General features: G+C 44.9%; 2 protein-coding genes and 1 pseudogene across 6 annotated transcripts; all 3 read right to left on the minus strand.

Annotated features, from left to right (window-relative positions):
- The window catches only part of LOC130192427 (serine/threonine-protein phosphatase with EF-hands 1-like), a 991,358-nt pseudogene that overhangs the window by 904,907 nt on the left and 69,402 nt on the right, over positions 1–17,049 (minus strand).
- Positions 1,381–6,325, minus strand: tm2d3 (TM2 domain containing 3). The gene is made up of 6 exons (XM_056412441.1): positions 6,186–6,325; positions 5,505–5,606; positions 4,139–4,299; positions 3,343–3,517; positions 2,716–2,791; positions 1,381–2,592 (listed from the first exon to the last, which is right to left on the minus strand). Exons 1-6 carry the CDS (start codon positions 6,289–6,291, stop codon positions 2,427–2,429), a joined length of 786 nt encoding a protein of 261 aa, XP_056268416.1. The 5' UTR covers positions 6,292–6,325; the 3' UTR covers positions 1,381–2,426.
- tars3 (threonyl-tRNA synthetase 3) lies at positions 7,130–16,945 on the minus strand. 5 transcript variants are annotated; one of them, XM_056412404.1, is made up of 19 exons: positions 16,580–16,945; positions 16,238–16,330; positions 15,720–15,907; positions 15,520–15,643; positions 15,298–15,422; positions 14,947–15,064; positions 14,740–14,804; positions 14,538–14,616; positions 14,247–14,393; positions 12,778–12,876; positions 11,443–11,609; positions 11,171–11,333; positions 10,913–11,050; positions 9,995–10,072; positions 9,808–9,908; positions 8,743–8,847; positions 8,429–8,501; positions 8,215–8,329; positions 7,130–7,596 (listed from the first exon to the last, which is right to left on the minus strand). In XM_056412404.1, the coding sequence occupies exons 1-19, from the start codon at positions 16,910–16,912 to the stop codon at positions 7,448–7,450; spliced, it is 2,460 nt and encodes an 819-aa protein (XP_056268379.1). In that variant the 5' UTR covers positions 16,913–16,945; the 3' UTR covers positions 7,130–7,447. The 5 variants fall into 5 exon arrangements, with proteins under 5 accessions (XP_056268379.1, XP_056268378.1, XP_056268377.1 ...); XM_056412403.1 differs by having other exon boundaries at positions 15,720–15,904; positions 16,238–16,336; XM_056412402.1 differs by having other exon boundaries at positions 16,238–16,336.

The raw sequence follows: 17,049 nt of genomic DNA on the forward strand, positions 1-17,049 counted from the left end.
CGAACATGTGTTCCAGAGTAGAACCTTTGTGTTTGAGCCCAGTATTGTGGAGGTTTATTTCATTGTGTATTCAGCTTTGTCTTCCACTAAAGATCATTTTAATTTTTGGAGTCTGAAATGCATGAAGCATAAAATAATCTACCAATATTCTCATGCAGACACGATGGATAAATCGGAGCCGTGTGTAGAACTCCAGGATGCTGAGGCAGAGAGTAGCAAGTCATCACTATTTGTACAGCAGCTTTAAAAACAGTTTACAAATTGCTTTTACAGACAAAGCAAGACAAACTGAGGTCAAAGGTAAACCCTGATTTAAATAAACATGAAAACGAATGAAACAAAACGAACAAGATCAAACTTGGAAATAAAATAAACTACAGTAAAGCAGTGAGAACACACGTTACGTAAAGCTCCTCGAGAAGGTCGCTCCACATTCTGAACTAGTTGGAGGGACACCTGGTTGATACCAGAGGAGGCAGTTAGTCAAGTCTCGAAGATAAAAGTATTTTTTTGTCACACCAGGTCAGATTGGTTTGAGAGCTGGTTCTAACCTGAAGCTGAACTAGACAACTTTTCTTTGATTTATGGTTTGAAGCTGACTCGGAGTCAAACGGGGATCGTGCAGGGAGGATGATGTCCACGTTTCCAAACGGGGGCGGTACTCTTGCAGAATGTCGATGAGCGTTGTTGCATCTCCCCCTCGGGAGAATGTGTGACATGCGCTTACATCAGTCAGTGGGAGGGCTGAGTGGGCGGTGATGCATTTGAGGAACTAGCATTAAAGTGGAGTAAATTTATAACATCCTATTGGAAAAGTTGACTCAGAAAACCAAGCAACTACTAGAAAGGAAATGATGTCCAACCGCCCCCCCCCCCCCCCCCTCTTTTATTCAACCTCACAGTCTGTGCACAGAGGGTTCTACATGGATGGTTGAATATAAAAGTGCGGTTGTAAAACCACAAGTGGATTATGCTTAACTGTCCGCCTCCCAGCCACATTAGGCTACCCCTCCTCCCCTTGTGTTTGCCCGTGGGCGACACAGGCTTCTGTCCCTCGTCGTGTTTCATGTGACAAAAAGAACAGGCCTCTGTGAAGGCGACCCAGGGCTAATATTAGAGCTCTGAATTCCAACAGCATCGACGCAGAAGGCGTCCCGAGCTCGTGTCCACTCGGAACAGCCGCCCCGTTGCACAAAAGTGAAACGACCTCTGACCTTGCATCAAAGAATTGAGCGCCACTTTGTCCAGGATGGGAAACGCCGCCGCTCGCCTATCGCGAATGAACAGAACGGCTTCCAGCTTCTCATTGCCCCGGTAACCACCGCCGTAAACCGGCGGCTAACTAACAGGAATCACTGACAACCCGTTAGTACTGCGAGCATGTGTCTTATTTCATAGTTTTATTAACATAACTTAAAAAACAAAAGCCAGTTGACCAGACACTGAAAACAGAAAAAACATATTTACATGAAATGAGAGGATCTCACGACCTCTGGCAAATAAACTTAGTGTTAGTACACAGAGTTCTTAAAACCTGAAGAATGAAATACCAGCTGAGGGCCAACAATATATATATATATATATAAACAGGGGAACCACAAGTGACTGCAGTTTTCTAGTGCAAGACATTTCAAAGGTTTCAATATGTACAGAGATTATTTTCTCCGAGTTTCCAAAAAAAAAGACAGAAATGAGAGTTCTTGCCCCCGCACTTCTTTCTGGTTCCCCAACAGTTACAATTTAATATACAGTAACTCTGATGTTGGTTTGTTTAACTACATATGAAGTTCAATTAGAAACTTCAATTTGAGCAAATGAAGAGCAACAGTAGAATGTATCAATCCCTTAAGAAGATGTTCTTACAGTTGTGGCCCAATTCAATGTTCAATTAAATAAAACAAAAACAAATTTAAAATAACTGTTGAATTCAAACACAAGACCAACCGTCTGCTGTAAACAAATATACCTGGACAAATTCATGCTTTCTTTCAAGGCATATGTATACTACCTTTTTAAGCGAGTCTATTTCGTCTGATGTTACCATGGTTACCATTTGGACCCCCACCCCATCGATACATTGACCTTGCAATGAGGGAGAAGTGACAGACGGCGGCAAGGTGGCAGGATGTCTGAAAGCGAACCCACCGATACATCAGCATGACGCAGACTCCTCGTCCTCGTGCGCAGATCCGTGATTGGAATCGATCTGATGGGCCGAGTGGGTAGCTTCGTGGTCGGTGGAATGAGGGACAACACTTCCTGCCAGTGAGCAGATGGGATGAGGACGTGTTGCGCAGCGAGCTTGGGCGGGCGAAGCGTGCCAAGCTCACAGTATCTCGGATCTTCGATCTTTGAGGGGCGGAGCGGTGTGAAAAGGGGAGGGAGGAAGGGGGCGGACACGCAGCCCCGACTCCAGGGGTTCCGCTTCAGATGTACAGAGAGCCGTCGGCGGGTCCCACATAACCGACCCCTATCAGAAGAACATCTATTAGAGTCCAAATGCCCAGGCCCCCAAAGCTGAACAGCTTGCCCAGACCCTCTCTCCACTGGCCCAGATAAAACCGGTCGGCCCCGAAACCCCCGAGCGTAATGCTGCGGGAAAGACAAAGATAACGTTAGAGCGCACACATCATGAGCCACAGCGATTGTTGTTCATATTTCCAGCATCTAAGCTGGTCAGAATCATTCTTGCGTCGACGCCAGTGGCAGGTTTACCTGAGTGCTAATGTCGTCGACCACTTGTATCCACCAGTCCAGTTACAAAAAAAACGTTTCTGAAAACGTCTTTTGCCTGCAGAGGAAAACCAGATTTAGTGGACACGGACGTTCAGAACGTTTCCCCGACAAACGCAGAAAAATGACACATCTGTAAAAACTATTTTAGCATGACTGAAAAACATTTACCTCAAAGAAAGTTACGATAACTGAGGAAAACATTCAAAAAGGCTCTAATATCCCATTATTGTAGGACATATTGTGGGTTTCTAGACTGTTCCATTGCACACATGATGAGCTCAAGATCCATAATTAATCAACAGGATTATTTTTAGATCACAGTAATTATCTCCTCACAGAAAGCCTTACTTTGAATTTATAAAGAATATTAATCTTTGAAGTCAATAGGGGCGGTGTTAAGAATGGCAAAACCTTATCAAAATGTCAGTCAAACATTTTAAACGAGGTTTTCTTCGAAAATTCCTGGCGATACGCGGTAAGAAATTGAAATACAAATGATAAATCTTAACTGGGTCTGTAGACCTCTCCCTTCTCCGAACCGCAAACACGTCACCCTGCTCAAGGTAAAGCAACCAAACAGGTCGCACCGCGGCGCCTTCGTCATACCTAAACAATGCACATGGTCCAACGCGTCACAGGTGGCGTTGTAGCGCGTGCGTGGGCAGGACACCGTCATGCAGTTGGTGGAGTTCGAGCAGCGGTACTCGGACGGGTCCAGCTGCCAGCAGAACTGACAGTTTACGGAGAGAGAGAAGTTGGTGTGCTGCTGTCCCGACTCCCCCTTAAAATTAAAAACACATATTCCCAGGTTAACCACAACAGCAGTTTCTTAAAAATCACCAATTATCTCACCACACAACTATTTGTCAAGAGTGATGTCAGGATGTGAGACTGATGTCAGGATTATTGTTAGAGGAAATATCCGGGTTTCATGGTTATATAGCTACTGAACTACACGCTACTTAAAAATGATTTATGATGGTTATACAGAAAGACAATGCAGATTGTCGGGTACAGAGAGAGAGAGAGCCCCACGCTCAGAACAGATTGTAATATGATATTCCTGCAAGATTCTGGAAGCAAACATTAACCCCTTGTGTACGATGTCCGTCCGAGTTCAAACCGTTTTGGTTCAGTTTATTACATTAGCTAGCATTTATTTTTACCTTGACTTGGGCATAAAGAGAGGTGATGAAACAGTCCAAGTGCTCCACATACACAACCGAGATTATGTCTTTGTTGACCATATCGTTAAACCTGACTCCCTATTGGTCAGACCTTTCTAAAGCAAAAATAATAATAAATGAGCTTAGTAAAAGATGTAGAGCTCTGATTGTCAATCTTTTTTCTCTCCTTTTTTTTCTCATAAATGCAGCTTAATAAGATAACCAAACACACTCACTATGCAGTGCACTCCTTTTTTGGTTTTACAGGTGAAGGAAGCCGGTTTCCTGTAGGTGCAGTTGTGTTGGTAATTGCAGTGCATGCAATAAGCTGGCAGGCGACGACACAAACCCCCACTCGGACACGTGGAAGTGTCGCTCTCTTCATCGGCAGGAGACACTGAGAAACAGAAAACATTCAGTTACAGCTGTTTTTTCTTCTTCTTCCATTTCTAATAAAAATAATCAACATAATGCAACACAGCTTTGGCTCAAGTTAATTTCATGACTTTACATCTGGGACCAGTGTGGCAGTGCACTTGTAAGTGCGTCCCACTGAATATTTTGCCAAACTGAGAAAATAAGGCTGCGGGAGGTAAATGACCAACTCTAAAAAAAATGATATAAACATCAACAAAGAGTCCTTGAAGAGGGCCATTCACTCCTGATTGCTCCATTGAGGCTGCCTGGAGGCCAACAAGCTTGAAAAGAAAATGTTTCTCACTCTGTTGATTAACTCTTCCAAGTTTGGACAACATCAGAGCAATATTCCCTTCGATATAGGGTAAGAAAGAAAATAAATATTTAAATTGAAGCCTAAAATACAAACATATATTGGGGCGCGGAGGTTTTACAAGTGGGGCACAAGTGTAAATGCAGAATTGTTGTATTTTTTCGACCTTTATTGAGAAATTTACATATTACAAAAGTAAAAAGACATAAATAAATACATGCCAAAATGCCTGTACTTTTGTGTTAATGTTTACATTACGGCGTTAACAGGTTACGCTTGCGCTAAGACCAAGATAATTGACGACTCGCCACATCCTACCTCTGTGAGATCGGCTTTTCTGCTGAAAACAAGAGCTCAACATTGAGCATGAATTGAGATTGGCCATATCAAGCCTGCAACACCGTTTAACATTTTTTTTTAGAGGAAAGCTCATTGAAGCCACTAATATCAATAAAACTTGATGGCTCCCAGATATTTGCACGAATTGTTTTTTGCATAGGTTGCACGTTATTGTTGTTTTGAAAAGAAATGCAGTGTAAAACTCAGTAAAACAGTTTATTGCCAAATATTTTAACTTGTTTCGTTGTTCACAGGTTGCACTTTATAGTTATCATCTTGAGCTAAATAAGATATATATGCCCAGATATAAATTAATTTGCATTTTTCTAACAAAGTGATTGCACTTTTTGTTGTTTGATGGAGAAATCTGGCTTGAAAGTGACATCAATTTTCATTGCTCTATTATTTCAGCATGTGCCATTTTGTTTCAGTTTTGTTGGCACATGAACATGTTCCTTCCTCCGAAGTGGGCCGTGACAGAACACGTTTGAGAACCACTGGATTCATGTAGAAGTAACATCTGAAGCGTTTACCTGAGGCTGCAGCAGGGGCCACTGGGCTGCTGATGACGGGGCCATGCTGGGCGTCTCTGGAGTAGGGCGGCTCCTGGCCAACCTGAGGGGAGCTCACGTACCCTGAGAAGCAACCACACGGGAGAGAGGACACGAGTTCGACTCCCTCTTTTGCCGTCACGTGGTGCTGACAGACAGCGTTTGCTACACTATTGTTTACGTTGTGCCTGTTGTGGGAAATGTTAAGAAATTATCATGTACCTTATTTGCTCGGCGTGTCAGCAGTCAGACACGCCAATAACGCATCGTAAATATGTAGATGAGAAGTCTAGTAACGCTAAATGTGTTGTAACAAATCCAGCATTAGCTGTTGTTTCACATCGAAATCAAGCTAGCTGACGTTCCTGCTTCAGTCACTGTACCGAGGCAGTGGACGCTCACAGCTCTTGCACATTTGCAGACGCAATCAACTGCTAGCTCTCTTTAATGGTGCATTACAACATACACAGTGAATTAAAGAGTATGTCGTATCAGCCGAATACATGTTAAATTAACGATACGCAACTCGTTGCATTCTGTGTTTGCTAGCTGGCTATGTCCACTAGCGTTAGCTCGCTGGCTAACGTTAACCAGCTAACTCGGTGGGAGGAAGCTAACGTTCGTACACATGTAAGCCCGCCTTGTCGCCCCGGTAAACCCCACCGTTAACACATTGGAAGACCAGGTCCATGAACAGAACGAGAACAAGTCCGTAGGTTTTGAAGCACCGACCCCGGTCGGGTCTCCATTTCTGACAGATGGTGGCCATTGTTGCAGCGGAGCTAACGGAGGCTGCATTCAGGGCCATGTAGGAATTGCGAACCTCTGCGTTCCTTTGCCAGACTGAGGCGGTGTGTGGACACCAATTGCTCATACACTAATTACATTACTTACACTCAGCCATTATTATAGCCTCGATGCAAAGTTGGATTTTGAAGTGCTCTTATATACAAGCAACGGGTTTGAGTGTAGACCATTCCGCAAAAAAATAAACGTCAACCTCAATATTGAGAATAACTGCTTTGTTGTGACACATGTAATTTACCCCCCCCCCCCCACACACACACACACACACACTCATTAACTCTGGTTAATATCGTTCACCGAAGCACAATCACAGTTTGTGGCATCAAAGTTAATGTGACAAAATGTGTAAATAAGTTATGTCTCGTTTCAAAGTAGTGTGAAAAGACTGCCCGGAAAGATCTATGGTGGGTGAAAAAGAGCCGTTTTTATGCCATTTTTCCCCACGTACATGAACGCAGCGCAACTTGCAGCAACACTTCCCTCCACCCACAAACCCCTGCGATCCATTCATTATGAAACTTCTACCCTTTTATTAACATTTTCCCCACAGCGATGTCACCTTTAATTTGGGTTCGTAAGGTCTGGTGTCTGTAGACGATACTAAACTACTGTCCTCTCAAAGCACTAACGTGGTGCTTCTGATTTGATCTCGTCATAATGCTGGAGAAGCTCATTGACGTTTTTATTGCCCATGTTGACAACCAATGCACTTCCCAGAAAAATACTGGCTAAAAAATAAAATAAAACACATGTTCAGTTTCACGTTACTTCTTTCAAATGAGTACACCAATTAAACTCGGTTGCGTGTTTCGATTCATTTTATTTCTGAGGTTCACCTTTGGGAGAAAACAATCTGGGCCAAATTCACATTAGGCTACCTTCATAATGATCACAAGAATTCCTTAACGTGTATCAAGAAACTACCCTTCAGACTTCATTTAATACCCACATCACGGAAACAAACTGTCTCCTTTTTAAAAAACCCTACACACATGATCCCTTTCAGCTCATCCGTTTCTCCGTCTGTGATGTCCGCTCTCCACTTCCACTGCTCCGGCTCTTTCATGCCGCCATCTCGTCTGTGATCTTGAGACAGTCCCCTTCCTCTTCGGTGCCGATCAGAACTCTTCCTCTGCGTTGGGACAGCGGCATTGTTTGAGCAGGGTCAGCCGAGCCAGCACCTCGGCCGCAGACAGCTCTCCGTGGACTTTGTTGTCCCGCGTGCGCACGTTGACGCCGCCCGTCGTCCTCTCCTTCTCCCCGACCACTGCGGAGACACGGGAAGACACCGACCACTCAGTTCCCGCTGCGGGCCCTCTGAATGCAACAACTGCGTGTTTATCGCACTGGGGTCCATCTGCTTTATAGCCAGCCAATTAAGAAGCTTTTATTTTGACTCGTTGTTATTCTAACTGAGAATACTGATAACTCCACAGGAAAGAAAGGCCATAGCAGGGTTTTAGCTCATTTCATACAAATCATGTATCTTATTTTGTTAACATTACATTTGTGTTTGGAGTCTCGGAAACCAGACAAAAAAAATCTACCGTTGTTGCGGATGGATTTTAAAAGTCTGCACTGAACAATTTTAGAATTACCAATTTTATCAAATCTGCTTTTAGTGTTCATCACTTTGTTGCTTCTTCGAACATGTTCACACAGCGGTGTATAATGGACTTCCGGCATTCACATTTTCAATGAAGCCGTTTGACCTCCCTCGACCTTTGGTACATCGTGGAACTTTTAAAATTTACGGCCCACCAGGTATGCTTCCTTTCTCTACATGGTGGCGTCTCCAAGTAACTACAAATAATAATAAAAAATGCTCTTGAATCAGTGTTCTGCCGGTGCTCCCAGATGTTCCTCGACCAGCAAATATTCTCACCAAGAATGAAGTTATATTGGGCCAACTGAGCGTTACGGATTTTCTTGTTGAGAAGACAGCTGGAGTCAAGGTCAGCGTCTGCCATGAAACCAGCTTCCGTAAACTGCTTGCACACCTGAAGAAGTGGGCAAAAATTTTTTTATTATAATAATCAGTGTCTGCAAACATGTGATTGCACTTAAATGTGGTCAGGGCGTGGAGGCGGAAGACGTACCCTCTTGGCGTAATCCTCACAGGCCGGGTTGACGGGCACCAACATCACCTGGCGGGGAGAGAGCCATAGAGGCCTGTAGGGAGGACCGGATAGACTCTTAATGAAACCATCTTCACAGCGATATACTGGTGTCAAGAGCTTCACCGCCTACATTTCACTCTCACAGAAAAGGAACTACCAGTGGAAAATCTTTCCGCAATGGGGATGCTGAAAGGAGAGGGGACGGATCGGAGGCAGTGGCCAATTTTTATCCAATACAATGTTTTTTGTAAATTGAAGCTTTCAAATTTAAGAGCAAACAGGGAGCACGTCACCATTTCCCTGCGTAGTTCTCCGTGAGAATGGCGATCATCCTCTCCACGGAGCCCAAGATGGCGCGGTGGATGATGACCGGTCGCGCTTTGTCATCCCCGTCCTTCCTGGAAGACATTGAATCAAAGGGAGTGCATGATGTGATTAGCGCAAACCAGACGTGTTCTTGGTCTTTCATGTTTATTGCTGTATCATTTGTCTTTAATTCAAATTAATTCCTATTTGCATCCGGCTCCAAGTCTGACTGTCTGCAATTTAAGTATCAATATCTACACTACCGTTCAAAAGTTTGGGGTTATCCAGACAATTTTGTGTCTTCCATGAAAACTCACTTTTATTTATCAAATGAATTGAAAATTGAATAGAAAATATAGTCAAGACATTGACAAGGTTAGAAATAATGATTAATATTTGAAGTATTAATTTTGTTCTTCAAACTTCAAGCTCAAAGGAAGGCCAGTTGTATAGCTTATATCACCAGCATAACTGTTTTCAGCTGTGCTAACATAATTGCACAAGGGTTTTCTAATCAGATATTAGTCTTCTAAGGCGATTAGCAAACACAATGTACCATTAGAACACTGGAGTGATCGTTGATGGAAATGGGCCTCTATACACCTATGGAGATATTTCATTAGAAACCAGACGTTTCCACCTAGAAAAGTCATTTACCACATTTACAATGTATCGTGTGTATTTTTGATTAATGTTATCTTTATTGAAAAAAACTGTGCTTTTCTTTGAAAATTAAAGACATTTCTAAGTGACCCCAAACTTTTGAATGGTAGTGTATATCTATCCATCCTTCCACTGATCTACTACCCTCCTCCCTTCCATTTGTAATCCTGTTTGTAAATGCTGTACAGGATGTGCTATGCTGGCTCTACACATACAGGTGCAAATTCATATGCAACTCCTCTATTGTTAAATATATGAATAAATGACTGTAGAACCCAGCGTGGGCAAGCCGAGATGTCTGACTCAGGAGGGGATTAACATGTAAAGCCCTTGGTGCAGCAGAGCCCACGGACTCAGCAGTGTGTCATTGTTTTCATGAGCTGACTCACCCCATAAAGGTCAGGTCGAAGCGGACGGGCAACTGGAAGTCCAGCTGAATGGTGGCGCACTGGTGGTAGCGCCCGATTGCATCTTTGATCTTGATGTCGATCTACGACGGCACAGAAAGTAACACAGGAATTAAGGACCTCATGGAACTTTTTATTGTTATTGTTATTATAATTATTATGTTCTGACCTTGGGTCCGTAAAAAGCCCCGTCTCCAGGATTGAGTTTCCATGGATCCCCAAACTCGTTCAGGCTGTTCTCCAGTTGCTGTCAAACATGATGCACAGTTAACGCCACGACGAGTTCATTATGCGCTCCGCCGAACGCAGTTCCACATTTGCATTACACGTGATGCACTTAGTCAACTCCCGACTCACACCTACAGAAACGAGAGGCTCTTCAGTGACTCACAGATGTGAAACTACGACTGCTGCTGGAGCCTCGTTCTTTTCTCCTCCCGCTAAACGCCCACTCGGTCACACAAATCTTTTGTTGGCTGTTCCGATCAAGCGAAAATTAAAAACAGACACCTCCGAGATCAACAACAACAGTCCTTTCAACAATTCAGAGTTCAAGGGCTGGTTGAGAGGGAGAAACAGGCCTACAATAAATAAATACAACAATAGTTGAAACGTTATGTATTCCCTTTCTATCACTGTCCAGCATGTCACTGCCAGATAAAACCCAATGTCCTCATGAGGGACGTGAGCTGCCAGAACATTTTGGAGGTATTTTCTACATTTAGGCTGCAGGGGAGGGTTAATAGTTAATGACTAGCAAAGATTGGTTAATAGTCATTAGAAGTCAAATTATTTTGACATGAAAAGGAAATGAAATAGCTTTCCATGGTTTTTTTCCGATTCTAAAAAGATTCCGATTCCCAGATTGATGGCCAATAAGAGACAACGTCACCGATGACCGCCAGTATCAAAAACGGCGGCGAATCTCTCACTGTGCCAAGTCAGTCAACATTGTGACACGCCTGCATTTCATATGCGGGTCACCCGAGCAATGTCTCGTACCTACCTGGAAGACTAGGTCACTTCTGTCGAGTATTTACCAGCAAATTATTACGACAACGCAGGATGTTTTTTAAAATTATTTTACCTTCTCCGCCTGGTTCCAGACAGCGATGTCGCCCAGATACTTCTCCGGACGAGTGGAGAGGTGAAGCTGGAAGGAGAACCCGAACACATCGTAGACGCAGCGGAGGAAGTCCAGGCAGCCCTTCATCTCTGACTCGATCTGGAGACGAAAAAAGGATAACTCAGAATAAGTTGTTGATCGTTTTCAGAAAACTGGTTTTACCATGTTCAAAGACCTAAATTTTTTTTTTTAAAAGCCGAAGACTACTGATGTGGTCACCTGGTCCATCGTGCAGAAAATGTGTGCGTCGTCCTGCTGGAAACGCCGCACTCTGGTCAGCCCGCTCAGCGTCCCAGACAGCTCGTTCCTGTGGAGGACCCCAAAATCTGCCAGTCTCAAGGGAAGCTCCCTCCACGAGCGAGGCCTGTGGCCGAACATCAGACTGCGAGGGAGAGCAGGGGCAGCGAAACGTCACGAGACGTGCATTACATACCGATTTGCAACACTTTGGGAGAGGTGTTTTGGTGATATCGCGAGGGATCCGAGCCTACCAGTGTCCGGGGCAGTTCATGGGCTTGAGCACGAAGACGTCGTCTTCCACGGGGAAGGAGAAGATGTTCTCGCTGTAGTGTTGCCAGTGGCCGGATGTCTCCCACAGTTTGCTGTTGTAGATGTTGGGGGAGGCCACTTCCTGATAGCCTCTCCTCCAGTACTCGTCCTAGAAAACAAACGCGAAAGACACAAAACCACATCAACGATATCAAAAATACCACGCATGCAAATACAATTTAGTAAAGGAGAGATACCAAACTCGAACGTCATGTTCAAAGTAAAATGTTCTCAAAAACATTTTTGGCAGTATGTCGTTTTTTACACTGCGATAAGTGACGTGATAATGATCTTGCACCGCTTCTGTGCAATGTATGCGAGGCGCTCCTTGGCTCGGTCTGCTGTGTCGGTGTGTGTGTGCGTGAGCTGTGACAAAACATGTCAACACATTTCCTTGGGAGACGTCACAAGAGACCAGATCCTATGTTCTCACACTAAGACTTCAGTCAAGTCTGCTCTTAACAGGGAAACTTCTGCCCACTCGAGGTGTCGTTCAACCTAATTAACCAAAAGACGGAAAACTAATTCAATTTCACCGCCCCCAAGGCCAATCGACACATTACCTTTGAGAGGACGGCTCATGCTGCCAACAGGCTATTCGGGAACACAATTATTTTAGATTTTTTTAATTCCATCTTTTGGTTCACACTTCCGAAGATCAGGTGTGAATTGAGACGAGACTGCCCGAGGAGCTCCTCTCGGCCTCCGAGCAGAGCTTGAACCGACTGAACTGAAATATTCAGGTCACCATTCCACTCCGCAGCTCGTCACCGGGCTCCTTGGTGATCGCATGCTTTGCCAGCGTTGAGGAGGTTCGTGGTCTGCATGTTAATGAGCTAACAACAATCTACAAGCACACTGGAAAAGGACAGCGTAGCTTGAGAGTAGCTGAAAGTTCTTCTCTTTTTTTTTCAGCGTCTCTGTGGAATTTCTCTTTTGCAAACACAATTTCAACACTTCTACAGTTTGTTGGATTTTGCTTTCAAATAAATTGGTTTTCAGTGATCTTGACAGAACATCATTATATATGTCTATACTAATAATAATGAGAAAAATGCACATTAGTCTGACATGGTGAGGGTTCACAGAAATGTGTGGGAAAAACGTACAACAAAATAGCCCAAAATATCAGTTTTCACCTCAAAATATTTTGTATCCTGTAGTAATGCTAGGATTCAATATGCAAATATTGCAATATGCAAATATTGTGTCGATTCTAGGTTACAGTGAAGATTTGCCAAGAAGACTGAAGCGTGAGGAAGAGGCCAAGCTCCTACCCTGAGGAACTTGGTGAGTGTGTTGTAGATGTGGGCTCCGCGTGGCATGAAGAAGCAACTACCGGGGCTGAGGTCGTGGAAGAAGAACAGCTCCTGATCCTGCGAAGCAGAAAATAGACTCTTTATTATAACTTGGTGACCGATGAGCCCGAGAAAGAAGAACAAAATGGAAAATGTTCAATGGACCCGAGAGTGGAGGAAAAGACAGAGAGAGATGGGTTTGGTGTGCCCTGCTAGCTGCATCGTATTCCTTTCCCAAAAACTATTGTACATTAGCAGATGTGATTTATGTACCTCCGTTGCGATGGTAAAATGTATTCATTCTTTTAAACCTAATAACAGCATTGATACAAGTACACAGAACATAAACCCTCCTCTCCCCTCACCTCTCTGTCCGTCAGTCCTCTGGAGCTCCAGCGAGGAGCTCGTCACATCAGCCATCAACAGCACAAAGCCAACAGAGTAAATACTATAATTATGATTCTACGTTGTCAAATTCACTTTGATTCCAAGGAAAAACTACAAATTAGGCTTTTATGACTAAAATGTCCCATTCAGAAAATAGTCCATTCCAGACTATTTGACCGGAGGACGTCCTCTGACAGATTGATTGTAACACCTGGTATTTCTGGCACACTGCATATGACATACTGCGTATTGGGACATACTCAAATCTGTTTTCCCGGCATTGGAACGCACTGGTTCTGTGAAAAACTAACCTGACCAGGACCGGGCTAGTCTCCATGGCAACGTAGGTCGGCCTTACATAAAAAGTGGATTTAATAGTAATCTTGCTGAAGCAGTAATGTGCCACACACACATGGTTTTTGTTTTCATGTCCAAACTGGTGGGGAATAACATGGTTATGCAATCATTGATCATAAACATGATTATTTTATCTTTCTTACTTCACTGCTATTGGGTAATACAACTGGATGTCTAAAATGTAGCGACTTCATGATGCACTATTCAAATGATAACGAGTGGCCTTGGGACCATGCCACAGAGCACCATCTTTAAAACAACATGTCACTTTCGTCACCTCCCATTTGACCGGCTGGGGGGGGGGGAGTGTAATATTAGGTGCTGCGTCTGAGTCTCCCATGCTGGGGAAGCAGCTGGGGCCTCCGATGACTCACAGAGGTCTCAAGGGGGCCATTGTGAAGACACGCAGCGCCCTCTGCTGGTACGAAGCAGCAACGGCCGACATAAAGCAAAACAACATGGGTTTCATGTTCAAAAGTGTACCAAAAATAATAATACATTTAAATCGGTGAGGGAGATTGGGTCAACAGGGTTGTTTTCCGGGGTTTTGCCGCATTCATAAAAAAAAAAAACACAAGCAGAAACTCTCCCTCAAAAACGAGATGAGTTATGAACAATTACCAACCAGAAATCCACTTTGTACTGGGTTTCCGTTTTCAGGGGCCTCGGCCCGCTGGGTTTGGCTTGAACCGATGGTGACTCACTTTGCCGATCTTGCGATGGTCTCTGTTCTTGGCCTCCTCCTGAAAACGCTCCCACTCCTTCAGCATCTTGGAGTCGGGGAAGGAAATCCCATAGATCCTCTGCAGAGTCTCCATATCGGAGCGGCCCTCCCAGTAGGTGGAGGAGTTCTGATGGCGGAGAGAAGAAATGTTAACAAGACTATAGAGGAGCTATACACTGGGAAATCCAGTCTGGGAGCTAAAACTACTCTAAATAGTGATACAAATTCAATAATATTTCATCGTTATCTGAGAACAGGACTTTGCACATACCTTGTAGATCTTCATGGCCTTGATCTTGCCAGTGTGCCTGACATGGGGACCTCTGCACAGGTCGATCAAGGGCCCGCATCTAACCAGGATTCATACAATTACACAACTGTTCACTTCAAGGACCCAAATAGAACTCAAGCATCCTCTAGAAATAATATTACATTGTAAAAAAATGATAAAATGAATATTGAATATTTCTCACCTGTAGACTGTGGTGGTGGGGGTGCTGACTTTCTCATTCAGAATGCGACACTTGAACTTGTTGTACTGTAAAAATGCAAACATTTCGAGTTAGTCCAGAGACTTTGGAACTTCGAAACAATAACGACTGTAGAAACTCCACCATACGACTTTATGGCCTGGCCAGAGAAGGTTTTTTTAAATCTTCTCTTTCAAGCAGCTCGCTCACCTTGAACATCTTCAACAGGGTCTGCTTGCTGATTTCCAGCCTCTCAAAGGGCTGTTTCTCCTTCACCACGGCCTTACAGAGAGTCTCCAGGTCCCCGAACTCCGTGCTGGACACCCCCCTGGAAACAACACACCGGATGAGCGAATACAAGCGCTCATAGTCGCTGTTGCTGCCATGTTTCTGTAACGTTTGACATGTTGGATCCAGTGTTTCCAGTTTATTGTGTTTTCAAGGAAAGCGCAACAATCAAGAGAGAACTATTGGTTTTAAAAGCAGTGAGGTTCATGATTAAGATTGGACATATTCGGAAGGCACAACGTTTTTAGATGAGAAAACATGTCTGAAAAATACTTCTGTCCACCCAGGAACATGTCGTAGTAGAAGCCGTTCTCAATGGGGGGTCCGTAACACAAACAGCCGCCATAGAAGTTCTCCATGGCCTCCCCCAGGATGTGAGCACTGGAGTGCCAGTACACCTACAGGACACAAGATGAAGATGTCAAATTAAAGCTAACACGGTTGCATCATCTATTGATCAATTATAACCCCCCTCTCCCCAAAAAAAGTACTCGCAGCCTGAGCATCCTCGTCGTCAAAGCGCAAAATCTCAAGAGAGCAGTCCCGCTCCAGAGGTCTGTCCAGGTCCCAGAGCTCCCCGCTCACCCGAGAGATCACCGCGTTGTCGGCCAGGCCCTGGCTGACGGATCAAGACGGGTTAGAGCCTCAGACATGCCTCGTTGTTGAGTTTGTGTGTGCGTGTCTGCACCACCCACCTGATGTCACAAGCCAACTGGTACGGCGTGGTGACCCACGCCTTGCCCGTCACCGTGCGTCCGTCCGGCAGCTCCACGGTGACGGGCTCGCTGGCCGCGGCTCTCTTCGCCAGCAGCGCATCACTCTCCCGCTTCAGCTCCTCGTAGAGGCCGAGGCGCTCTGCGACGTATCCAGGCAGCGACCTCTGCTGCAGCGGAGAAACCGGAGGGGAGAAACCAAAATGAGAACAGCAAGACGGCAGTTTGCTCGAAGTTGATGGACAACGATGAATTGGTAATGTGAGGACGTTGGCCATATTATCTGGAGAAAAGAGTTTATTGTTTTGTTGTGGTCTACATTCCTGATGATGCCAAACATTTTGAAATCCACGACTTCAGGAATTCCTTACGGTTTATGTCACACGTTTGTTGCGTTACAAATGGGCTACAACGGCATTTCATTGTGTATCCCTGTGTTTCACAATGAAAATACATCCTTGAAATGATTCCTTTGTTTTTGGTTGTGGTGCAGGTCACACCTTTTTCCCGGCTCCGTTTCCTTGTCCCTTTTCCTGCTTTCTCTCCTTCTCCTTCTTGTTCTTGTCCCCTGGTTTGGTATCTGGGTTTGCCACCTGCACCTGTCCACGAAGCAGAGCAATCCTCACACAATGAGCACACTTTCTGTCTCATCAGCAGCCAGTTTATAATGTAAATCAAACATGTTCAGCACGCACGCACACACGGACCCACGCACGCGCGCTATTTCTGTCAGCCGGGTGGTGGTGTTAGTCATTGGTGTTCTCTGAGGCCCAGTGGGCGACTCACCCCTCATCATATTACACATGTTATCTGGGACAACGAGCCGTCGCAGTCCTCGTTACCTTTTCATTCGCTCGGCTGCCCGTCCGCTGCTCTCCGCCGGTGTTGTTGTTGATCTTCTGCGGAGCCGTGCCGCACTTCACTGGTCCTTTCTCGCCCCGCGCCGCCTCCTCCTTCAGCTCCGCCTGCAGACCCCTCCGGAGGTGCAGCAGCCGGTACTTGAGCTTCTCGTTCTCGGTCCTCAGGCTCTCCAGCACCGGGGAAACCCCCGCGGCAACGCCAACGACGGCCTCCACGCCCCGGCTCAAGCTGTCACTGAGGGTGCAGATTTCCCCGGAGAGGAGGCGAATTTGATCCTCCTGGGCGGTCAAGCGTGCGGCCAGGCACTTCGCCATCTTTAAATGTCGAGTTACAATGACAGCTCACTTCCGGTGCCTGTATATATATATTTTTATTTATTATTTGTATTTGTTATTGTTGTTTTTATTATATATATATCAGAAAACGGCAAGTCACAGACGGCAGGAGAAAT

Source organism: Pseudoliparis swirei, chromosome 4 (assembly GCF_029220125.1).
Source record: "Pseudoliparis swirei isolate HS2019 ecotype Mariana Trench chromosome 4, NWPU_hadal_v1, whole genome shotgun sequence".
Lineage (NCBI taxonomy): Eukaryota > Metazoa > Chordata > Actinopteri > Perciformes > Liparidae > Pseudoliparis > Pseudoliparis swirei.